The following is a 25,692-nucleotide window of genomic DNA, read 5'->3' as shown; positions in this document are numbered from 1 at the left end:
ACTTAGGAGGGAAGGATTAAAGCCTCACTGAACCAGGCTCCTTGCCTCACTAAAAGGCATTTGCATATCAAAGAATCACTGTGGAAAGTCTGTCCCGCAAATTTGGATACTGTTATGATTAATTTGGTCGAGGTGTGAAGCATAATTGAAAGAAGGGATGGGCCTAGCCGTGGAAATGAAGGAGGGAAGAGGCAGAGGATTTGAAGGGAGAAAGGAAATATCAAGGATGAAACCTAGGTTTTGGCCTGGGTAACTTGGACAGTAGTGGCACAGTTAACCAAAATAGGGAAGTCAAAAGGAGTAACTTTAAGAGGAGAAATGAGTTGAAATATAAATTTTTTGAAGATAAAACCTTTTTTATCTTTGTATCCCTAGTGGTTAGCATAGCACTTTGTACATAGGAAATACTTAATAAATGCTGAAATATTGAGTTCCAATATGGCCACAAATATGGTAAGAGAACTCTTTCTTGTGCTTTAGCAGGGAACATATGAAGCAGAGGTATCAATCATGGGACCCTCTACACTTCTCAATGTGGTCCGATTTAATGTTTAATATTTAATATTTAATAAATATTTTATAAAATAAATAAAAATACAATAAAATATAATTTTACATTTTATAACTAAGATTATATGTCATGTAGCCTGTGGGGATTTCAATGTGTGGTTCTAGTGGCCTCCTTTTCTATTAGAGTTTGCTCCCATTGCTCTGACGCTTATTAGAGTTAGCCAAGGTGATATTTGTAGTGGAAATCTAGGATGTTGCATTCTGCTTAGTCATACAAAGTGAAGCTTATACCTGTCCATGGTTATTATCATAGACTACAAGATTCTGATTTTGATGAGGTATTTTGGGTGAAAAAAATTTTTATTACAAATAAGTACAGTATTTATATTCAATTCAAGATATTTTCATTACATTATAGTACTACTTTACTAAAGATCTAGTGATAAACTCTACAGTGTTTTAAGCCTTTGATAAATCATAAGTTAATTTCTAGCTTAATCATTTCCTTTTATGGGAAATTTTAAAATAAAATGTATTTAAATTTATTTTTAATTATTTAAATTTTAAATCTATAATTTTATTAAGACGAAGAATGCCAACATATTAGGATTCTGCTGGACCAGTTCCACTGAAATAGTCTTCATAACAGATCAAGGAATTGAATTTTATCAGGTAATAATGACTGTGAAAGAATAATTTTGGCAGCTTTGTTAAACTGAATAATGGATATGTTAAAATTCCAAAGTTACAATATTAGCAATAAATCTGTTGCTTAATCTTTAATTCCAGTTGAATGTCTTAAACCTTCCTGATGCTGTGCATTCTAATCATTTTTTAAAATGAGTTTTTATTGGTGTCTTTTGGTTTTTTACATCAACCATAATTCTCCCCAGCATTTTTCCCTTTCCTTTTTCTAGAAAACCATCCCATATAACAAATCTTATTTTTAGTGACAAAAAAAGAAGAAAATTATCAACATAGTTAATCAGTATATGGAAAGAAATCTGAAAATGTGTGCAGTGTACAGCATTTGTAGACTTTTCACCTTTACAGAGAGTTAAAATAAGATGACCTTCTCACATGTCTTCTTTGGAGACATGTTTGTTATTAATAATTCAGCCAGTGTTTTACTTTTGATTATTTGCAGTTCTTTCTAATGATTTTCAAAGTCCTATCTTTATCAGATGGAGAGGAGGGAATAAGATTTTGTATAATTCCTACTATTGCCAGGCACCATGCTAAATGGCTTTTACAAATATTATTTGATCCTCACAATAACCTTGAGAGGCAGGAGCTGTTATTATCCCCATTTTACAGTTGCAGAAATTGAGACAAACTAAGCTGATAAATGTTTGAGGCTGGTTTAGAACTCTTGTCTTCTGACTCCACTGCACCACCAGCTGCTTCAGAAAGGAAAAAATCAATTTTTTTAAAATTTGTGTGTGTGTTGTGTAGAATTAGGACTCAAAAGCTCCAGATTGAATACTGATTCAGCACTTTTTAGCTATATGGCCCTGAACAAATCATTTAATCTCTGCTTTTCCCTGTGTTGGGGCCAATCAGATTTATGCTATATACTTTATAGGTTGTTGTGGGGATCTAATAAGATAATGTATATGTGGGTATGTGTATGTATGTATAACTACACAGTACTATGGTTAAGTTTTTTATTATGTATGTTTAACTTCCTGGTCTTTTATCAATCTAGTAAATCAATCTTCTAAGAATACTTTAAAGGCAACTTTCATCCTTGAATTTTTGTTTCAGGTCTTACCAGAGAAACGAAGCTTGAAACTCCTGAAAAGTCAGAATATCAATGTAAATTGGTATATGTATTGTCCTGAGAGTTCAGTCATTTTGCTGTCTACCACTGTTCTTGGGAATGTTCTCCAACCTTTTTATTTCCGAGTAAGTATGGCATTGTGTCTTAATTCAAAAGAAAAAAAGTTATGATTTCTCCCCATCCCCAAATCATGTTGTCATAATCAGGAAGCCCTTGGTTTCAGAAGGTGTTTGTAGTCCTATAAGAGCATGACCTTCTGCCTCTAGAGGGCCTTATTCCAGCTGTGATTTCTAGGAAAGCTTTCAATAATAAATATTTACATTCTTTTGTGAACACAGCACGTATCAGGTGCTCTAGGGAGTTGCAAAATAAGTGGAAAACACAATTAGTTATCTATCCTTGAGAATCTTAAAATATGAGTGTTAAGATATAGGAGGTTAAAAAAAAACTTTTCTAAAAATTATTTGTGTTTTTCTAAAATAGGCTGGAACTATGTCGAAGCTATCCAAGTTTGAAATTGAATTGCCAGCAGCACCTAAGTCAACTAAACTCAGCCTTTCTGAAAGAGATATTGCAATGGCTACAATGTATGTCTGTCTGATGAGAATTCCTTTTTATAATTGTTTCTGGTGATTTAAATTATGAAAAAAGTATTCCCCAGATGCAGAGCACTCAAGTCATTTTCAGATTCCAGCCCTGTCACTTAGCTAGTTTCTGAGGATTAGCATGCCCAGGATCTATGACCATAACTGTCACTTAACCTCTTGGAATTTTAGTTTCTATATCTCTAAAATGGATATATTAAACTGTCACTACCTACCTCACAGGGTTGTTGTGAGGATCAGTTGAAAAGATGTTTATAAAGTACTCTTCAGACTTCAGAGTGCTAGGTACAATGTCATCTATGCTCCATCACCATGGCATAGTAGGAGCACCCCAGGACCTGGGAGTAATGAGAATCGAGCTTAGAGTAAATAAATAATGTTTTAAAAAAAGATGTGATCTCCACCAAAGTCTGATTCTACTGCCTTACTGTGTTAAGGAAGTAACCCTGTGTTCTCAAAGGCCATGACAGGTTCTTTCAAACTGGAAAAAATTTAATAAGAGGCAGACTTAGATGTCTTGCCTGAGGACTGAGCTCTAAATGCAAAATCTCCTCACCAAGTTAGCCACAGGTGACCTTTTTTATGGCCCACAGAAATTTTTGAAGATCATCTTTTAAGTTGAAGGGGGGTGCAGATGCTCCCACGCTGGGAAAATTACAGTCTTTAACATTTTGTGATGATTACCTATAATCATCATCTTGATCATCATAAACACTTTGGGTGTTCCTTATTCCTTGTAAATATTACTTGTCTTTTATAAATATGGAAAATTTTATTGTCTTTTTTAAATTTTTTGCTAGTCTCAGAGATTTTTAGAAAAAATGTCCAAGGACATGGGATAATTGTTCTTTTCATGATAAAAAAATAAGTGTTCCTATTATTCTTTTGAGTCTAAATGTCATGCTTAATTTTCATAAATAAGAAAGTGAGCTCAATTCTGTTATGAACAAAATTATACTGTTTTTTAAAAGTTCCTATATTCATTTGGAAAATCACCTATCATTTAGCTGATTTCTGTTTTTTCTTCAATTTCTTACTGTATCAAATACTCAATAATCTCAAGGAAACTTTGTGAAATGGTATATTCCTAAAGTATGAGTTGTGACTGACAATTGTCTGTTCTTCCCTGACCAGATATGGGCAGCTTCATGTGCTCTTCCTGAGGCATCACTCCCGGACCTCAAATAGCGCTGGTGCAGAGGTTGTGCTGTATCACCTGCCACGGTGAGGCACTGACATCTCCTGTCTTTTTCACTGCTTTGGTTTTTAAACTATGAGAAGGAAAAACTGTTCATCTGATTTTTTTGTCTTTTTGTTGTTCCATAGAGAAGGTGTCTGTAAAAAGACCCACATATTGAAGCTGAATAGAACGGGAAAGTTTGCATTGAATGTAGTAGATAACTTGGTGGTGGTCCATCATCAGGATACTGAGGTATGATGTGGATGCCATGGATACTTGAATTTAACTTGGGCTCTCATTAGCTAGTGCTGGATTTTTTGTGCTTGAAAAAGTTCTAAACATCTGTGGTAAGTGGTGCTCATTTAAAAAAAAAAAGGTTCTTTTGCTTACGTGCTCTAAAATTATGTTCAAAATGTTGAATTTACAGGTGCAAATTTGGGATAAGTGTGGTCTGATTTCCCACTGTGGAGCAGAAGGAAATAATGATATCATAAAATGATATATGAACTTTAATATATAAGCTATTGTAATACAGCTCTTCAGTTCAAGTTGTTAATTAGCATAACTGGTCATATGAGGCAAGTGGTGTAGGTGCTGGACTTGGAATCAAGAAGACCTGAACTCAAATTCTGCCAGCTTTATAACACTGGATAAAGCACTTAACTTCTTTCAGCCTCATTTTCCTTATTTGTAAAATCCTCACTTTACATAATTATAGCACTTCCCAAGGTTGTGTGGACCAAATGAATAATATTTTCAAAGTGCTTTGCAAACTCTAAAGTGCCATATAAATGTTAACTACTATTACAATGATGAAGGTCACTATATTTCTAGCATATTAAATTGTGTCTCATTATGAAGTAATAGATTGAATGTACATCTGTAGGTTGTAATGATTATGAAGCAGTGCTAAGCAGGTTTAGCACATTGATCATGAATGCCAAGTCATATTTGGTCATTAACTGATTTGGGTTTTTTTTTAAGTCTAAATATACCATTATAATGGTATTCATTGAAGTGTGTCTAGGTGCTATAGATTAATACAGGCAGCTTTCATCTATTTTTTGATGTCAGCAATCTTCTTTTTTTTTCCTTCCCACTTTAGACATCTGTAATATTTGACATCAAGTTAAGAGGAGAATTTGATGGCACAATTACCCTCCATCACCCTGTACTTCCAGCTCGATCAATCCAGCCCTATCAGATTCCTATGGCAGGTAAAATTGTTTAAACTCTATAAAAAAGCACTTCATATAACTAACTTTTGTGTATAATTGTATTAATAGCAGATGTTATACGTTTGCTGTGACCCTTTGAGGTGCTTATTCAAGGTAATAATGAATATATATGTATACATGTTAATCTTCTTATTAGATTTGTATGAAAACATTTTTTAATCCTCCTTTAGAAATAGAAGTTGGGGATTTGCCAGAATGTAGTATCTGGAATGAAGCAGGCGACAGTCTTATTGTATTTATACTATTTATCCTCAAATCCCAAATGCTTTGTTATTTCTTAGTGCTGCATTTAAGAGAAATATTGTCAAAGCCTGAAGGGGACCTGAAACCATTTTTCATGAAGAACAATGTGGAAGGAAATGGGCTTTTTAGTTGGAGAAGATAGAACTGAAAATTTTTTTAAATTTATTTTTATACAGTTCATTAAATATTTATTGCCCAATTACATGTAAAAAAATTTTTTTTAACTTTCTTTCATATTAAACTTAAAATGGAGTATTTTTTTGGTCAGTATATATTTATTTATTTAATTTTTACCTCCTAGTTACACGTAAAACAATTTTTTAACATTTGTTTTTTTAAACTTTGAATTCCAGATTCCTTCCCTTCCTCTCTACTCATCTCCCTCCATTATTGAGAAAACACATTGGAAGTCACACAAAATATTTCTGTAAAAGTCATGTTGTGAAAGAAAATAAAGATTTCCCTCCCCCCCGCCCCCCAAAAAAAAAATCTCAGACAAATAAAGTTAGGGAAAAAGCATTCTTCAGTTTTTATTCAGACACTATCAGTTCTTCGAGTGTGGGTAGCATTTTTCATCCTAAGTCACTCAAAGATGTCTTGGATCATTGTACTGCTGAGCATAGCAAAGTCATCTGTGAATCCCACAACATTGCCATTACTTTGAACACAGTACATTCCACTTTCTAACCATTCATGGAAGTCTTTTCAGGTTTTTCTGAGTGTCCTGCTTGTCGTTTCTTATAGCATATAATATTCCATTGCAATTACATATGACAATTTATTCAACCACTCTTCAGTCACTGTCTATCCCCTCAATTTCCAATTCTTTGCTCTCAGAAACAAGCTGCTATAGATATTTTTTGTACATGTAGGTCCTTTTCCTTTTTGGTTTTTTAATCTCTTTTGGGATATAGACTTAGTAGTGGTATTACTAGTAACATTCATTAAAAAAAAACAACTTTAAGTTCTAAATTCTCTTTCCCTCTGATCCTTCATCCACCGAGAAGACTAGCAAAATGTGAATCATACATGTGAAATTATGCAGAATGTTTTCATATTAAAAAGAAGACAATCTCTCCCATTCCTTTATCCCCAATAAAGAAAATTTTAAAAGTATGCTTCAGTCTGCACTTAGAGTTCATCAGTTCTCTCTGAAAGTGGATAGCATTTTGCTTCATTATCCTTTTGAATGGGAAGCAGATCAGCTTACTTCAAATATCAAAAGAATTGATATGTAAAAGGATTCAGCTTATTTTCTCCCTTGTGCAAGCAGATTAAATCTCAGGATAGGAAATAACTTCCACCTCATTTCTAAAATATATAGAGATTCAAATTTACAAGAATTCAAGCCATTCTCCAATTGATAAGTGTTTAAAGAACATGAACAGACAGTTTTCAGATTAAGAAAATAAAACTATTTATAGTCTTGAAAAAATACTCTAAATCACTATTGATCAGAGAAATGCAAATTAAAACAACTCTGAGTTACTACTACACAGCTCTCAGACTGACTAAAATGACAGGAAAAGATAATGACAGATGTTAGAGAGGATGTGGGAAAATTGGGATACTGATACATTGTTGGTGGAACTGTGAAATGATCCAACTATTCTGGAAAGCAATTTGGAACTATGCCCAAAGGGCTATAACACTGCATACCCTTTGATCAAGCAATGTCTCTAGTATGTCTGCATCCCAAAAAAATCATAAAAAGAGGAAAATGCTGCAAAAATGTTTGTATTGGCCTTTTTCATAATGGCAAGGACCTGCAAACTCAGTGGCTGCCCATCAGTTGGAGAATAGCTGAATAAGTTATGGTATATGAATGTTATAGAATATTATTGTTCTATAAGAAACTACCAATAGGATGATTTCAGAAAGGTCTGCAGAGACTTACATGAACTGATGCTAAGTGAAATGAGCAGAAACAGATCATTATACATGGAAACAACAAGATTATATGATGATCAATTTTGATGGATGTGGCTCTCTTCAATAATGAGATGATTTAGGCCAATTCCAATAATCTTGTGATAGAGAGAGCCATCTACAGGGACTGAGTGTGGATCACAACATAGTATTTTCACTCTTTTTGTTTTTGTTTGCTTGCATTTTGTTTTCGTTCTCATTTTTTTCCCTTTTTGATTTGATTTTTTCTTGTGCAGCATGATAATTGTGGAGATATATATAGAGGAATTGCACATATTTAACATATTACTTGCCATCTGGGGAGGGAGAAAAAATTTGGAACACAAGGTTTTACAAGAGTGAATGTTGAAAACTTTTTGTATGTATTTTGAAAATAAAAAGCTATTATTTAAAAAAGAAGAAGAAAGAACTTCCTAGTAGCTAGAGCTATCCACAAACTATAACAGAATGTCTCACTGGACAAAGTCCTCATTGCTGGAGGTGTCCACAAGGGGATCAAACTTGGTGGGTCTCGAAAGTCTTTTTGCTGTCTCTGAGATCTTATGATTCTTCATGACATGGAGTGTCAGATCTTTGTCGACCAAGCTGTCCACTGTCTTCAGTGCAGCTGACTTGGGTCCCCACAGCTTCTCGGTTTTCTAAAATACATTTATTCTTCTACTTGATTGCATCTTTGGGTAACATCAAAGAATTTGACTATCTGCCCAGTTGGACTGGAAATGGAGGTGGGGAGAGAAGGGTTCTACTTTCAGGAACTCTCTCAAGTCATAGAGATCTGTATTTGTACCTGGTAAAATTGATGTTGTGGATTCTTTGGCACATAAGTGAGATGTGGTAAGTAGGTGAAATTGTGTATTTAAGAACCACGTTTTCAGCTTTTCCATAATTTTTCTTTCAAAAACATAGGTCCTGCTTCTGTGACCAGCCAATCTCCTGTTCCCTGTAAGCTCTGTATCCTTTGAGAAGAGCAGATGACAAAGTGATCATGGAAATGAAGTATCTATCTCTTTTGGTGTCTAACATTCAACCTCTTAAAATGAGTTGAATCTTTGTAAAACAAAATTTTAAAAACTACCATTTTCTAAAAAGCCATTATTAAGATAAGGAACTCTCTTAGCTCTCTCAAACATTTGTGGTAGGAGCCTATTTTAAAATATGCACATGGGGTAGATGTGTTTAGTGCTTACCATGTATGCAGTGTGCTAGATCCTTTAGACATAGATAATAATTCAAAACAATCCCTGTCCTGAAGGAGCTCCCATTCTGAATGGAAGAGTCGATGTATAAGGGAATGTTCTTTAAGATCAGTGAAAAGGTCCAGAGGTCCAAGAGTCCAGTACATGGCAAGTAGAAAGATCTAAGTCTTCTTAAGGTATATTAGTAGGTCAGATAGCAGTGCCTGGGGTTCTGGAGTGTGTATAGTGACAGGGCAGATAATACAGTCCAGAAGACTTTAGGATGCACTTGTAAAACAGACAATAAGGCCTAGTGGCCATCCTACTCAGTGATTTTAGTGATTGAAGCACTGTGGGTCTCCACATTGTGGCAATGTTTCTAGAAGGATCTGGTCCACTACTGTTGGAGAGGAGGGTTAAAAATACATATGTATTCCTTCACTTTTTGGAACTTCCCTTGACATTCAGATTCATCATCCTGGATCGTCTTTCAGCCTGACATCATCATCAGTGCAAGTCAGGGTAGGTCAGAAGGCACAGTCATCTGTTATAATGTGTGTGAATTTTAAAAGGCAGTTATTAGTAAGGTAAAACGTCTAATGGAATTTTGTCCAGTTAAATTTTAAGAAATGTCTAGATCAATCTGTTTATTTCATTGTGAAATCTTAGTGAGGTTTTTACAGAGCTATCTCATTAGAGTAATAGTAATAGAAGAGATAACAAAGAATATTACTTGATATTAGTGGTATTTGTTAAGCACCTTTTCATCTCTCCAGGTTTCTCTCTGGAAAGTGTTCCATATGTGATGGGAAATCAAGTCTATGACTGAGTGCTGCCCAGCTCCCTGGGTTGGAAAAAAGGCACCACTAATAATACAGAGTGTAGAGGTGTTCAATCCTGTTTAATCTTTATCTAGGCACTGAGGTTGGGTTTTGGTTGTGTAGTTTTAGGAGTTGTCAGAACATTCAGAAGTTAGTCATGTATGATAATAGTTAAGCCTTGGATACCTGAGATTGCTCTTTCAATAGAAAATGAAATAATTACCATTGTTATTTTGAGGTTTTGCCCAAAGAATTGAATCAGATGTGGTTATGTATTTGTTCTGTTGGCTCTGGTTCAGATCAAATTGTTAAACCTACTGCTTTTAAAATCTAGGTTATCTCTGGACTCTTCAAGTAAAACTTCAGCCTGTAGTAAATCTCTTACTTGATAAAGGAAGACTGATGGACTTTCTTCTCCAGAGAAGAGACTGCAAGATGGTCATTTTGTCTGTGTGTTCACAGAGTAAGTTTGTGTTTGCTAATTTCTTTTAAATCTTTAAATTGAAGAATGTACTCCTGCCTACTGTGTAGAAGGAATTGTGTTATGCAGCAGTAGGTGTACATTAGAATTTCTATTTCTGTGCATATGACATCTGTATAAATAGAAATTAATATTATTAAGTACATTGGAGAGTCAGATAGATTGACATAAGATATTCAAGGATAGGAAAATAATTTGTCTTAGGAGTTTCAAAAGCCAGCAATATGGAGAGTAGACTGTTTTGCACATGGCAAACAACCTGAATAAATGCCAGAGGCTGTAGGCTAAGATGAGGTTGGGGAACAAGAGCAAATAGTTCTATTTCTTAACACAGACAAGGAAAACTAGTCAGAATATAAGAAGGGCCTGCAGGTGATAGGGAATCCTTATAAGGGAGTAGAAAAATTGGAAAAGATGATCAATTCAGATTTGAATATGGGGTGTGTAAGATGTTGGCAGGACATCCATTAGTATTCATTCTTTTTTTCCCAAAACTGAGGTTTCAACTACCTGCTATGTCTACTTGATTGGGTCATATTTTTGTTGCTCGTCAACTCTTGACGGTAAAGGAACAGAAGAGACTCCACGTGTTTCTTGGTTTTAGAGTAGTTAATAAGGGACTAATTAATTAGTATGGTTCCAAAATCAGAAGAATAGAAGAAACCTGAATCTGGGCATCTGCTTATAATGAATATTGTTTTTTACTCAGCTCTAAAGCAGCATGACTATTTTTAAGGCATCTTGAATGAAGATAAATATATTTAGTAGAGCCACTCCTGGTATATGATTGAATAGATTTTATTGGAGAATTTTCTTTCATTTTTATATTTTAGCTATTCACGCTTTGTCATGAGAGGATTAAGGAATTTAAAAATATATCATGAGTGTGGCTAGTCTCTTAAGAGTAGATTTTTATTTGTTTAGTTTATAGAATTTGCATTCTGAAGAATATTTTTATCTGTGCATGAATGTTGCATCTCTTTTAGTGTTAAGCGAATCAGACAGAGGAACATTACCTGTGATTGCTACTGTTTTTGATAAACTCAATCATGAATATAAAAAGTACTTGGAAGCTGAGCAGAATTATACAATGGTAAGTTATTTATACCATGGTGAAGAGACTTCCTCTATTAAATATGGCTGTGGCTAATTTAAATAAAATTCACATGAATTAATCCTTTAAAAATATAATATGTAATCAAATTTAATGAAAAGCATACAATTATATTGACTTTTCTTATGTGAATCTTACAATTGGATATTGGACTACATGCCAAATTACTTTATATAAAAATATTTGATTCTATAAAGTCATTTCTAAACCAAAGGAGAAAACTACTATTCATAACAATAAATTGGGAAGGCTGAAACACCCAAGTATTGAAATTAGTTCAGTTCATTTTATTTTAGATACATTTATAATTTTATGTATATCATCTTCCACCAAATAAAAGCTATAACTAAAACTAAACTATTATTCTTGTCAAACCGGAGAGTTATGAGCCTGGTGTATCTGAAATATTGAAGTGGATCTCATTTTATTTAGTGACCTCTCTACTTCTAGATGAACATTTGATAAATTAGAAAGTAAATGACCACATTTCCCCTCACTCTTATTCTCAGTTGATAATCAAAATAAAGGATCTGCCATAAAATTTAATAACTTTTATGAGCAATAATAGCTGAAGGATATCTCTTTCCAGTTACTTGTTAATTTAAGAGAAACATCCTAACAAATTTACTTCAATAGCACAATTTATATGGGGCATTTTTTTATATCAGCTTTCACTGATGGTCCTCCATCAGCTCTAAAGTTCTGTCTTTGTAGAAATTGAGTTTGTTATGTGTATATTTTTATCTTTTGTATTTTTAAGGTAAATATTCTCTTATTTAACCCTTTTAAAATACAACTTTATAGAAGTTTACTTTCTGTGTAGACAGAATTATTTGCTGTAAAGACTACTCATTTATAAAGTACTTCAAAGAATATAACAATCCTTTGGGATTAATAATCCAAGTGTCCCATCCCCTTTTACAGTGAAGAAATTAAGGCACAGAGAGGTTAAATAAGTCGCTTACAAAGTCACATGAAATTAGACAGTATCAGAGAGCACACGGGGAAAGGACTAGTAGGAACCCACAGGGGGCGCCAGAAGGCCAGTGCAGAAGGTTCCTCCTCCCACTCCCCCCCTTGCATAAAAGGCCTATGACACCAGGGTGTGATGAAGTCTCTGTGATCCAGAAAAATCAGCCCAGGGATTGAGGGCCACAATGTCTTGTTTCTTATGGTCATTAAAGACAAAAACAGGGTGTCGTTTGAAGGTGGTTTCTGTGTTTCTTCACACAGCTTATATCAGGCTCCCTGTTTTTGGTCACAGAAATCTTAGCCTATTGAGGGAATAAATTTATTCTTCCTACAGGAGATGTTAAAGAAATCCTGGAAAGCTTTATTATGGTATAACTGACCCTCACAAAAGGTTTTTTCTCTGAGGTGAATTTAGATCTATCCCATATGTTTTTTTTGTTTTTGTTTTTTTTTAAATCATACCTTTCTATTGTTTTATTTTCCCTCCTTCATATGTCCTCCAAAAGACTGGAAACCTTTTAAGTTTCTTTTACTTTTTTTTTTTTTTTTTTTTTTTTTTTTTTTTTGCTCTATATCCACGCTTTTTTTTTTTTTTAACTAAAGCTTTTTATTTTCAAAACGTATGCATGGATAAATTTTCAACATTAACCCTTGCAAAATCTTGTGTTCCAGTTCCCCTCCTTTCCCTCCAACCCTCTCCCCTAGATAGCAAGTAATCCAATACCATATGATCTTGAATGGTTGTTCCAGTTTCTCCTTTTTAAAAAACAATACAATTATTTCTTTACAAAAATTTATCTTTTCTTTCTCCCACCACCCCCATGTCCATTGGAAAATGGAAAAAACTCTTGTAATACACAGTAGTAATAGTTAAGCAAAACAAGTCCCTGCATTTGCCATGTCCAAAAAATATCTCATTATGCACCAAGTCAGTCACCTCTCTATCAAGAGGTAGGATCCATTTTCCAAGTCCTGACATGTATATCCTTTGGGGAAAGAACTGTTTTTTCTCTCTCCCCATTGCTTAGCACAATGCCTAGCACATAGTATTGTGCTTATTGACTAACCAACCCTTTCTAATTAGCCATTTGTCTAGTACTATGGGCTAAGCTTTCTTTTTTGGTTTCAGAGCTAGCTTGTATCTTCCACCAACTTTCCTCTTCTTGTGGCCATTAAGACTCAAGTCTACAGAGCCAAAACGGCCCTTGGGTCTAATTGACAGGAGAAAAGACTAGTACACTAGATTGGGATAGACCTTGATGCTCTTCACTTTTAACATTGACTTAATGTCCATAAGTGATGTAGGTCAGCTATTCATCTGCAAAATGAGTAGATCAGAATAGATACCTATAAGATCTCTTCTTTCTATGATAATTTATGATCACCTTTCCAGCTGGATTTGATGGCCATCCTCCACAAAGCTTTCAGGTGTCCAGTCACTATTGAATGGACCTTCCACTGTCCCCACAGTATTTTTATGATAGTCCTCACCATATTGTGAGTGACTTTGTTGAGGGCAAGAATGCTTATCTACACTCTGGGCTTAAGGAGATGCTGCTAGTATTGCTTTACACCTTCACCCAGCTACACAGATCTAGAGCTGGAAGGGACCTTAGCAGTCAACTACTTAAACCTTCTCATGATGAGAAAGCAGCGTCAGGGAGGCTCCATGATACACAGAGCCAGCAAGTATTGACTGGAAGGAAGATGCAAGGCCGTTGGGGCTTGAGCTTATGGGTAAGATCTCTTGCTCTAAAAGCTGGTTATCAACTGTTCTTTTCCGTCTAATCTAGGTGGTGGAAACGGGGCAAAGCCGCAGCAATCCCCTTCTCAAAAGACCTGTTAGGACCCAAGCTGTCATTGATCAGTCTGATATGTACACTCATGTTCTATCAGTATTCACAGAGAAGAAGGTTGGTAAATAAAATGTTTCATTTAGTTTATCCTTTGTTCAGGAAATAATATTCTAGAAAATAAAAAAATTCAAGAAAGCTAAATTGCTTTTATTATTGCTTATATATTGCTTTATATTATTAATAACATAATAAAAATAACTTGGTGCTATAACTGTTTCTAATACCTTGACTTAAATTCTCAGAGAAACTAGAATGGTTTCCCTATACAGGGTGATTTATCAGGACCCATGTCCTGATAAAGTGATTCCCAGACAAAAGAGTCCCCCTATATTATCTATTCTTTGAAGGCTAAGTGGAATAGAGCCAGGGGGTCATGATCAATATAACCTTCAATAGCAAAACCAGATTGGAATTGATGGAGCCCAAGGAACAACTTCCTTATTGTGATCCAGACCTGTAATTTTATAGGTCTCCCTTTGTTCTGTTAACATGAAATCCATTCTAGTAAAAATATTTTTATTAATTTAATTATTTATTTTTCCTTTACAGGAGATACCTCATAAGTTTGTGATAGCAGTCCTAATGGAATATATTCGCTCTCTTAACCAGTTTCAGATCCCTGTTCAGGTATTTTTAACTATTTACTTTAACATTTAACATACTTTAACATAAAACTAACTTTAACATTTAAAATTAAAAGTGTCCAACAAACATGTCTCTGGGATGCTAAGATCACTTTTAAGGCCCCTGGCATGGCCTAGCGCCCCCAGAATGACGGCACCTACCCTAACCTACCTCTCTTCCTCAGCATTACCTACATGAACTTGTTATCAAGACTCTGGTTCAGCACAACCTCTTCTACATGCTTCATCAGTTCCTGCAGTACCATGTCCTCAGTGACTCAAAGCCTTTGGTAGGTGTCAGTAAACACAATGACATAATGTGAGCTTTGGATTTCAAGTATTTCTTAGTCACATTTGTTTTTCTCTTTGAAGTTTTAAATTATCTGGAAAACTTTCTTCCAGGCCTGTCTGTTGCTGTCCCTAGAAAGTATTTATCCCCCTGCTCATCAATTGTCTCTGGACATGCTGAAGGTAAAGGGTGATTAATAAATATACTCTTGAAATTTCTGGCCAGGAATTAAGATCTGTTGTTTGCATTTCTGCCACCTCTTCTCTTTTCTCTTTTCAGAGGCTTTCCACAGCTAATGATGAAATAGTAGAAGTTCTTCTTTCTAAGCACCAAGTGTTAGCTGCCCTAAGATTTATCCGAGGCATTGGGGGACATGACAACATCTCTGCTCGAAAATTTCTGGATGCTGCAAAACAAACTGAAGATAATATGCTTTTCTATACTATATTCCGCTTTTTTGAACAACGAAATCAACGTTTACGAGGGAACCCAAATTTCACACCAGGTAACCAAGTGTCTTTGGTAACTCTTGTTAGCTATTTGAGAAGTTTCAAAAAAAAAAAAAAAAAAAAAAGATGACCTTGAAAATTAGTTCCCAAGTTTTAGTCTCATTCTCTTATGAGAATAGTCTCCATCTAAAAATCTATCCAAGACCTAGCCAGTGGTTCACAAACAAAAAAAAAAAATTCTATTCTAATAAAGACCTTATGGAATCAGTTACAAAAATTGAATTGAATGGTGGAGGGTTTTTTTTTATGACACCTAGATATAAACAACTTCATGAAAATTATTTAGCAGTTTCAGAATACTTTTTCAGAATCTTAGTTTTTGCCTAAGTTCACAGGTTTGTCAGACAAAAGCAGAAAGTTAAAAGCAAGTGTGCTTTTTGTGATGGTGACAGATTAGTCTTGCATTTCTCCTTTCCTCTTCAAGTGGAAAAGAAAGGTTCTTTCTTGTCGTCTAATTGTTTCCCTTTACTGACAGATGGTTTTTATACCAAGTAGTTGTGAAGTTACATTAAATATACTAGAGTCTTGTAGAGAAAAGGAAGTTCAAAGCTTAAGAAAAATATAGCATTTTATTAAAGAAGATAAGTTAAAACCCCTCATACATAGGTACCAACTGCAAGTGTTTGCTGTAGTTTCATTTCCCCTCCCCCCCCCAATCTATTTTTAATCTGAAGTTCCTCTGAATAGTGATCTAAACAGTCTTTATTTTATTTTCCTTTACAGGAGAACACTGTGATGAACATGTTGCTTTTTTCAAACAGGTTTTTGGAGACCAAGCTCTAATGAAGCCTACAACTTTTTGAAGTCATTTGCTAGTTTTTACAAAAATTGAACAAAGTTAATTTATTGCATTAATAAAGCTCTTTGAACTACAAAATGTTAGAAAGTATGTGTGTGTATATATGTATATATGTGTATGTGTATATGAAAACTTACACTGGCACATACATGCATATATACATGATATTCTGTAAAGTTACTAAAAATATGGTGCAGAACCTGTATGAATGGGTATTTCCCCTAAAAGTAGAGGGAGAAAAAATTGCATTGATTTGTTTTTTTTTTTTTCTTTACCAAAAAAAAAAAAAAAAAAAAGTGGCAGTGAGCAGTCTATTCTCATACCCACCAATATTGGCCATCACTTTTGGCTTTCTGAGATAATAGATTTATTTCTTCTAGCTTCTCCAAAATGTCTCAGTGTCCTCTTGATGCATTCAGATTTAGTAATGTTTTTTCGCACAAGTCTAAGCTGAACATTCCTGAGTTTTTTAAAAACCATGTCTGAAGCTGGTGGTGTTCTTTGATGTCCAGTGCACAAGTTAATAGTGCCAACCCCACCATTCCCAGGACAACCAGACTGTCCCACCCTAAACCACATGACTTTTCAGCTCCCCTAGAGGACTAGAAGTTGAGGAGTCGTTCTCGTTCAGTGCCCCTGTTTCGTTCTTGAGCAGCACGGCTTTTAGCTTTATTCACTGATGGCCCTAAAGGAGGAGGAAAATAATTACTGGTTTTTTCTCCACAGTACTGTCATCTGAGGCTGTTTCTTACCAGAACCACTTTAATAATATAAGAATAATAGGTGCTATTATCCCATTTAACAGATGAGGAAAGTAAAACCAAAAAGAGGTAAAGTGACTTGTCCAGGAGCACAGTTATTAAGTGTTTTGAAGGCAAATTTGAACTTAGGTCTGCCCGAGTGTAGGCTAGGTGTCCTCCTCTGTATGACAGGTATTGTATTCTGAGATGACCAGTTTCATCCCTTGTTCTCCCTGTTCACTAGGCAGTTAAACATAACTACATAGAAGATGAAGGGCATGTCAGCTCCATTTCAGTCTTTAAGAAAATGCCATCAAGTAAAGCTAGTAATCTATCTTTCACTTTGCTCAGGCTAGTTCACACGTGGAATTGGTCCAAACTCAGATGACTCTCACTAGGGAAACAACTGACTCAGTTTAAGCCCCTGTACCTAAAAACAGTTAAATGCAGGGCTGGGAATCTACTTTACCATTTTTATTCTCATTCCCAAAAAATTAGAGGGAAAAAAAAGTGGGGAGGGAGGGTGAGAAACTAAATGTCATTATAGGATTCAACATTATAAATGATCTGGCAGCATATTTATTTTTACCCAGTCCTTTACTCAATAACATTAAATGTTTGTTTAGTAGAGACTAGTTGGTATTAAGTCACATTTAACCAGAATTTGATAAATGCCTCATATAGGATTCCTTCTTCGCAGAGGACCAGTTAGTATTAGGAAAATTAATAGAAATTTCTGCTTTAAGATCACATAATCACTGGGGTCAGCACTTTAACAAGTAACAGTTGTGGCAACAAATCCTTCATGTAATAATGAGAATTCCTTAGAATGAATACTCAAAGTCAAAAGTCACTAGTAAAAAGTTTGAATAAATTCTTAAATGCTTCTGTAGCATCATGTCCTTCCAATTTTATACCCATAAAAACAACTTAATAATCCTTACCTATATAACTAAGTAATACTGGGAGGAATATTAAGCCATGGGTGGCACCCAACAAGACCATAGCCAAATACATCCGAAAGTAAAATATCTGGAAAATTTGAGATCTGGCAAAGGCCAAGACCACAATCCCTCCAAATTTTGTTAGTGTAATTCCACTGAAAACCTAAGAGGAAATAGAGAAACATTAGAAGAAATTTATATTACATCAGTGTAAACAATTAAGTACTCTTTCTCCAACCACTGATAATCTCAACTCTTAAATCCCAACTACCCTCAGTCCAAACTACTAAGTAATATTTGTTATAGGCTGAAGACAAATACTGATTTATTTACTATATGACTGGCATTAGTACATTTAACGAGCACTAGAATAGATGGCAACATGACAAGAATTGAAAGTCATGAGAAACATCAAATTGATGAGGCACAATTTATATTGGGTATACAAAGAACAGTCTTTAGTAAAACCAAAAACAAAATCTAATGCTTTGTACTTAGGGGGTGCAGAAGAAAATAGCATGCGATACAATAATACAAATCATAATAAAGTACACAGTGTCAGAATAGTAAAAAGAATCAAGAAAGGAGAGACCACTTAAAGATGGTGGAAGAATTCAGGGAATATTTTATGGAGAAAGGGACATCATATGAAATCTTTCCTTCCTCCAACTCAGTGGGCAGTGATACAAAGGTGACCATCCAAGCATGAAAAATGGTATTCACAACACAAAGGCATTTAGATGGGGAAAGGCAAAATGAAAACCACCACCACATTGGATTGGCTGGGTTTTGAATGTGTTAAAGAGAGATGCAGAAAGAATGAAAAAGTAGGCCCATGAGATAGACATAAACCTATACGGAATCTTAAGAGATTGTCTGTTCTCTAACCTCAACATTTTATAGCTGAGGAAAACTGAAGGCCAGAGATAACTGTGATTTGCCCAAGATCACACAAGGTATTTAAATAGCAGGGATGGAATTTGAATCAAAATCCAATGACTTAGATTGTGGCCTGACCTTCAGTGCCCAGCTAAAGAGGAAGGGTGGGGTGAGAAATGGGAAATCACCTAAAGTTTTAGAGCAGGATGTGTTGCTGACAACAGTGGGGTGCACGGAATGGACAAGACCAACTTGAAGCAGGCAAACCAATCAGAAAGTTATAAAAAGTAATGAACGAGGCAATGGGGTTTGATGAAGAACATGGTACTGAGTCAAAAAGATAAGTTTGGCTCTCCAGGCCACAGGATTTCTCACCTGTTAAGAGAGCTTTTTAAGGACCCTTCTATTTATATTTATGGTCTTGTGCCAGAACTGAGAGCAGTGACAAGTGTTAGAGATGTCACTCTATCCAGTGGCTTTTTCTGTGTAGCATCTGACATCACAGACATCACCCTGCCCCAACTTCTGAGATATTCAGCCTTATACTTTGACCATGCCTCCTCTTTTCTCATCTTCTCTACTTCCTTAAACATGGAAGTTCCAAGGTTCTGTCTAGTCCCTCTTTGCTCTACATTTTCCCCTTGGTGATCACCCTTACACCCATGACTTGGTGTAATGGTTACTTTTATATAACTAACTTCCAAATCAAAAGGGAGTGATCTTTTTGCTGTTTGTTTGAAAATGTCTATTTTATGCTCAAATCAATTATGTTCACATTTTATCCAGACTCTAAATAGAAAATAATTGATCCATCAACAAAATATCTGTTGGGCACTTAAAGAGCTTAGCCCCATCACCTGAAAAATAACTTGTAACTTATATTTTCTAGTCACAGGAGGAATTCCAAAGTTTGAATACTGAATTATGAATTAGTTTTTTTCAGCTATGCTGTGATGTCTTATTAATCATGTTAGACAAAATGAACCATCTACTAACTGTAAATTAGCACTGAAATTTTTATCAATCAAAAAACATTTATTAAAAACAATATGTGCTAGGACTGTGCTATGTATTGTAGATATAAAGAAAGATAAAACCAATCCCTAACTTTAAGGAACACAGAAAGTAACATGTAAATAACTAGGTACAAAACCAAACATATATACACTAAACGTAAGGTAATCTGAGAAGACACTAGCAGGTGCTGTAGTTGCCCTATTTTGTTGAAATTTCAACCAGTTATCCAAAGGGCTAATTAGAATACTTACACAACTGCCCATGTGAGACAGTGCCTCCTCAGCACGTGCTACCCGACTCCCCTTTGTGCTCATAGTAAATGCTCTGGTTATGTGACTACAGAACTCCACAGAGATACCACAACTCTGAAATGAAAAACAACTTTAATGATGAGTAGCTTGAAAATGGACTTATGTACATATATACTTATCCATTCCTCAAACTGAAGCTGAATGAGGTTTCCAGAGCATTGGGGTGGCAAATTTTTCCTAAGTGTTCCCCTTAACTCTTTTTCTCTTCCTTCTTCTTCATCATCTTTATTTTTCACACTCAAACACGTCACTATATCATCACTACCAGAAATCATATCATTACTTTGGGAAAAATCACCAAGTCCAATTTGGCATTAGATTTGCCTTTGCTAAAAGGCCACTGAAGACTCCACAAGAAAATCACCGAGAGCCACCAAAAATGGTTTACTCTAGGATTAAGCCTATATATATATTTTTTACCAACTACTAGAAGCATAGAAAATGTCTAAAAAAAGTAAAAAAAAAAAAAAAAAAAAAAGTGCTAGTAAAAATGCTTAGGTACTTTTCCCATTCTTTCTTTAATCCATTTCTGAATGATGATGTATTTGCAATATCTTAATCTTATTGTGAGATGGGAAGTGTGGAATGAGTCCTTTCCTAAACCTTATTTTATTTATATTATGTAAGTTGGAACTATTAAGGAAGAATCTCAAATCCCTCCCCTACACTAAACTCTGATTTTCTAAAGAGCATATAAAACTGTCAAGCTAGAACAAACAGGCTAATACATTTATTGTTTTATGCTGAAAGGTTTGACAATGTTAAAAATAATTCATAAATATAGCCACAGAACAGACTGGATGTGTATAACTATTCATCAATTTACTGTGGCTACAAATTAAAACTTCAGCAACACCTTTACAGGGAGAAATAAAAGGAGAAAAAAAAAATCAAGTGGTTCTTTCCAACAACAACTCTATTGGCCAATGCTAATGACGCAATTAATCTTCTATGATTATTATTAACTATTATTAATTATTTATTATGATTAATTATTTATTATTTATTATTATTAATCTTCCCAGAGCTTTCTGCTCTTACCTATTTTAATATTTGTGGATACCAAAGTACAGAGGGACATAAAACTCACCATCACCAAGTTGACCAAGGAAACGGCATTCAGACTGATGCCCCAAAGCCACATAACTCCAAACATATTGACCAAAATCATAGCAATTGTAACACACATGATCACTGAAGACCACAGGTCACAGCCCAGGAGTATTGTAGTCACCAAGAATATTGCTCCCAGGGATACACCAAGGTTAAAGATTGTGTCATCCACGATAGTCAGGTATTGCTCATAGAAGACGTAAAACACACTGTGAAGAAAACATGGAAGTATTTTGTTCAGTCATTCTTGGTTGACTACCTTAAATACTACAAAAGTATAATGAAGAAAAAACTTTACATTTAAATTTTTTTGGCCTTTTTTGATAGATTGTTTTGACATAACCTCCTTATTCCTCTACAAAATACATTTCAGAGGAAGTAAACAAAACATGCTAAAGAGTAACAAGTTCAAGGTTGAAACTTTCTTTTTTTAAGAGGATGATCTGGCATCCATAGAAAAGTTTAAGAGTTATCTAGCAACTAAAGCTTAGTCTTGGGGTCAGCAAGGCCTGAGCTGTCCTGCCACTGACTGAGTCAGTGTGATTCTGGGCAGCCTCTCTGAAACCTGATAGCTCTCCAAGAAGAAGTGACAGAATAGTCACCTATCTGCATAGGAGTAAGAAATTTCCTGCTTAATAAGAGGTTTGCAAACTCCTTTCCCCACACACACCTGAAAAAGCCCCACATCATCATCATCATCATCTTTTTTTTTTTGCTGAGTAAATTGGGGTTAAGTGACTTGCCCAGGGTCACACAGCTAAAGTCCAGATTTGAACTCAGGTCCTCCTGATTTCAGGGCTGATACTCTATCCACTGCACCACCTGGCTGCTCCTCCCAATATTCTTGAAAAAGGCCATCTCTATGATGCTTCTCCTGACACACTACTGTCATTCTGGAGCCCACCTAAAGCACCCTGGCAAATACTGAACTGGTTACCAAAGTTTCCCAAAATGTCATTTTTCCTCCCAAATCACCCACCAGAAATGAGTAATTTAAAGGATGCTAAAGGAGGCTGATCTGTTGTCAGAAAGGAACCCAAGCAAGAAATGTGAGCATAGTTTGCCAGTGAAGGAAGGTCTGTGGCCCATGGGGTAATGGACTGAGGAGCTGAGGGGGGGAGGCTGGTGTTCCTTCTCTGATACAAAGCGGATGACTCTGGGTATCTCACCTCTGGGGGCCTTTGTCTCTTTATCTGCATAACATGGTTAATTCGCTACTTTATGGGGCTGCTGCCCAAATGCATTCTGGAAATCTTAAAGCCCCAGCTACTAGTGCGGTTGTAGGTGAGGAGTTTGGTCACTCCTACCACTACCTCCAAGAGTCATAGGATCGCAGAGTGACCCAAGGCACCCCCTAGACCAAGCCTCTTATTTTATACAGGAGAGGTGAAGCAATTTTCTCATGCAGCATGAGATCTGAACCCAGCTGAGAAACCTGGACAGAGAAGTGCTGTCTGTTTTCCTTGCTGAGAAAGGCCTCCCTTGAGGGATCAAATAAGATCAAACCCAAACAAAACCCAAGGCCCCACCCCTGTATAACACGACACTTTCCCAAACCCCTTCTCCATGCATCATTTTATTGGGTACTTGCAATAACCTTGACCCAGGGGGCAATGAGGTGGCGCAGTGGATAGAGCACTGGCGCTAGAGTCAGGAGGAGCTGAGTTCAAATGTGGTCCCAGATATGACACTTATTAGCTGTGTGACCCTGGCAGGTCACTTAACCCCAATTGCCTTGCAAACTATTAAATAGCCTAGGCCGGGCAGATAAAGTGAATATTAATACACACTTTCCATTTGCCGTTCAAAAGCTGGAACGTGGCAGAACTCCTACTCCTCTGCACTTTGCGGCCTGTCATTCAGACTGAGCAAACTAGTCACAACCCCCACAGCAGACCTTGTAGAGCAACCCTTGCAGACCACCAAGCCCAATCCCTACCCTTCCTCTTCTACAAAAGGGGAAACGGAGACCCCGGAAGGTGCAGGGCCCAACCGTCACGACCCAAGGGCAGCACAACGGTCACCAAAGCCAGGCCCCAGCTCTCCAGCCCACACCATCCCGACACCCCAGGCACAGGGCCCATCCCAAATGGAACATGATTTAAGGAACAGAAAGTGGGGGTGCACGCACACAAGGGTGGGGCACAAGTCCACCCTTACCTGTAGGGGAAGACCCGGTAGTTTTTGTCCTGGAGGCCCATGGTGTCGGTGATATTAGCGGCCACCATCCTTGCTTTTCTCATGGCGTCAATATAGTCAGAGGAAGTATGGAGCACAGTGTGGTAAGTCATAAAGTACGTGGCTCCGATCTCGGTATAATTGTTTTTGAAGTGAACAGCAGCACTATATGATGCATGGCCTCTGGGAGAGAAAGAGCACAGGTCATGTTGGGGGCAGACAAGCATCATTCACTGCATCTTGGACAGAGAACTATCCTGGTCTAAACCTATCTGTATAATGTGGTTAATTCGCTACTTTGTGGGGCTGCTTAGTCACAGACGGTGAATTCTAAGGGACAGAAATCTTATGGAGGGAGAAATAAATGGGGGGTTAAGCATATATTTCTACCACAAACCAGCTTTTCGTTGTTATTATGGGGTTTCACACAAGTGTGTGTATGGGTAAACATATGAGCATTAAAATACTATCTTAGAATCTGGCGCAGCTCATGATATCATTTTTCTGTACCTGCAAAAAACAGTAAAAGGAGAAAAGACCTATCTTTCCTGATAATTTAGAACACACAAATATACATTGTGGGGAGCTAGAGCACACATGGACGTACAGCACATACATATGCATACACACATGCATACTTTGAAAGGCAATATGTAAAAGTGTAAAGTTTTAGCAATGGTTCTCAAACTAACAATAAGCCCTTGTTAAACTTACACTATTAATGACAAAAATGATGATGACAACAATGATGATGATGATAATGATAGTAGTGCAAGGAATTTTACAATTATCTCTTTTCATATGATCTATCAGCTAGGTGCTATTGTTATTCCAAGAATAGTACAGTGAATGCCAGGCATGGAACCACTAAGACTTGAGCTTAAATCCACCATCAGACACATATTATTTATGTGGGCCAGTACAACTCATTTAGCCTCCGTTTGCCTCCGTTTTCTCCTCTGTAAAAATGGGCATAATAATAATAGCATGGGCTTCCCCAAACTGTGTAAGGATAAAATGATATAAGATTTGTAAACCTTATAGCAATAAATAAATGTTGGCTATTATTATTTCTAGACAAACAGGTTTAATTTTAACTTTCTATCTTTTATCTCATCTTCACAGAGAACAGCATAGGAGTGTCAGAGGGAAGAGGAAAACAACCATCACAAAGCTGTCCAGATTAAAATGCTAATATTCTGAATTTTCTATTAAAATCGGAGTAGGAACAGACCAGTGGAGATATCCAAGATTCTTTCAAGAGGCCCATGAGGTCAAACCTAATTTTTTAGTCATACTTAGATTCTTATATTTCTGAGATTGTAATTAATGATAGATACAGCAAAACAAAAGAACTAGTTTTTAAGAGTGTAAAGGAATCTTGAAACAACAACAAAAAAAAAGTTAAGACTCACTGAAAAAGATGAATGGCACTCACCCTTTGCCACATTTAGGATTAGGGTTGTCAGAAAGAAACATAGGCAGAAATTTCATGAAATCTTCACCCTGAGGCCTCCTTTTGCCGTCTGGAGTCAAAGGCCGGCAATGAATACAGGAAGGATCCACAACTAGAACCAAGATGAAATAAAGCAAGGTTTTGCAGGTTTTACAGTAAAACATGTTCATAAACCACATAATCCTCTCTATATAAACACATGTATATAGTGTGTATACACACAAACACACACACACACACACACACACACAAAAAGCATTTATGTAGTTCTTGTTTTTTGTTGTATCCAACCCTTTGTGACCCCATTTGGAATTTTCTTGGCAGAGATACGGGAATGTTTTCCATTTCTTTCTCCAGCTCATTTTACAGATGGGGAAACTAAGGCAAAGAGATTATGGGATTTGCCCAGGGTCACACAGCTAGGAAGTGTATGAGGTTGGATTTGAACTCAGATCTTCTTGACTTCAGGCCAGGAACGCTCTACTCCCTGTACCACCTAGCTGCCTGCTCCTCAAACGTACACAAAAGATACAAATATGTATACACACACACAGTAGGCTGTCATTAGCAGTAACTGTAATTATAGATGGTTTGCTAGGAGAAAACACCAGAGTGAACAGACAGTGCTAGATGCTGCAGAAGGTAGAGCATTAGACCTAATTGGGAAGAGTTCCAATCCTGTCTCAGACAGGAGGTTGTATTGATAGCTGTATGATCCTGGGCAAGCCACTTAACCTCTCTAAATGTGGAAAATAAGAGCACTCCCTCCCACAGTAGTTGTGGAGATCAAATCAAATAGTACCAAAAGGGCTTTGCAAGCCTTACAGCACTATAAAAATGCTTATTATTTGTATCAATAATTCTTTAACCTCTCTAAGCATTAATGGCCATATCTGCAATATTAAGAGGATGGGGTACACAAGTTCT

General features: G+C 36.2%; 2 protein-coding genes across 3 annotated transcripts in view; one reads left to right on the top strand and one right to left on the bottom strand.

Moving 5' to 3' along the window:
* The window catches only part of RMC1 (regulator of MON1-CCZ1), a 28,338-nt gene extending 11,983 nt beyond the window's left edge, over nucleotides 1-16,355 (top strand). Inside the window, exons 5-20 of the mRNA XM_012541507.3 lie at nucleotides 1,096-1,182; nucleotides 2,278-2,418; nucleotides 2,777-2,880; nucleotides 4,033-4,122; nucleotides 4,225-4,330; nucleotides 5,184-5,295; nucleotides 8,395-8,439; nucleotides 9,132-9,185; nucleotides 9,819-9,947; nucleotides 10,952-11,058; nucleotides 13,845-13,964; nucleotides 14,457-14,534; nucleotides 14,716-14,820; nucleotides 14,933-15,001; nucleotides 15,099-15,324; nucleotides 16,052-16,355. Of these exons, the coding sequence (XP_012396961.1) occupies nucleotides 1,096-1,182; nucleotides 2,278-2,418; nucleotides 2,777-2,880; nucleotides 4,033-4,122; nucleotides 4,225-4,330; nucleotides 5,184-5,295; nucleotides 8,395-8,439; nucleotides 9,132-9,185; nucleotides 9,819-9,947; nucleotides 10,952-11,058; nucleotides 13,845-13,964; nucleotides 14,457-14,534; nucleotides 14,716-14,820; nucleotides 14,933-15,001; nucleotides 15,099-15,324; nucleotides 16,052-16,131 (1,653 nt within the window). The 3' untranslated portion in view covers nucleotides 16,132-16,355. The remainder of the gene's footprint in view (nucleotides 1-1,095; nucleotides 1,183-2,277; nucleotides 2,419-2,776; nucleotides 2,881-4,032; nucleotides 4,123-4,224; nucleotides 4,331-5,183; nucleotides 5,296-8,394; nucleotides 8,440-9,131; nucleotides 9,186-9,818; nucleotides 9,948-10,951; nucleotides 11,059-13,844; nucleotides 13,965-14,456; nucleotides 14,535-14,715; nucleotides 14,821-14,932; nucleotides 15,002-15,098; nucleotides 15,325-16,051) is intronic.
* The window catches only part of NPC1 (NPC intracellular cholesterol transporter 1), a 48,620-nt gene continuing 38,806 nt past the window's right edge, over nucleotides 15,879-25,692 (bottom strand). For both annotated transcript variants that reach the window (XM_031946528.1, XM_031946529.1), the window contains exons 20-25: nucleotides 24,748-24,877; nucleotides 23,292-23,492; nucleotides 21,109-21,340; nucleotides 19,959-20,072; nucleotides 17,812-17,974; nucleotides 15,879-16,812 (exon numbers count right to left, since the gene is read on the bottom strand). In XM_031946528.1, the coding sequence (XP_031802388.1) occupies nucleotides 16,730-16,812; nucleotides 17,812-17,974; nucleotides 19,959-20,072; nucleotides 21,109-21,340; nucleotides 23,292-23,492; nucleotides 24,748-24,877 (923 nt within the window). In that variant the 3' untranslated portion in view covers nucleotides 15,879-16,729. The remainder of the gene's footprint in view (nucleotides 16,813-17,811; nucleotides 17,975-19,958; nucleotides 20,073-21,108; nucleotides 21,341-23,291; nucleotides 23,493-24,747; nucleotides 24,878-25,692) is intronic.

Source organism: Sarcophilus harrisii, chromosome 1, assembly GCF_902635505.1.
Source record: "Sarcophilus harrisii chromosome 1, mSarHar1.11, whole genome shotgun sequence".
NCBI classification, from domain to species: domain Eukaryota; kingdom Metazoa; phylum Chordata; class Mammalia; order Dasyuromorphia; family Dasyuridae; genus Sarcophilus; species Sarcophilus harrisii.
The sequence above is the reverse complement of the archived record's forward strand: the minus strand, read 5'-3'. Positions and strand labels throughout refer to the sequence as shown.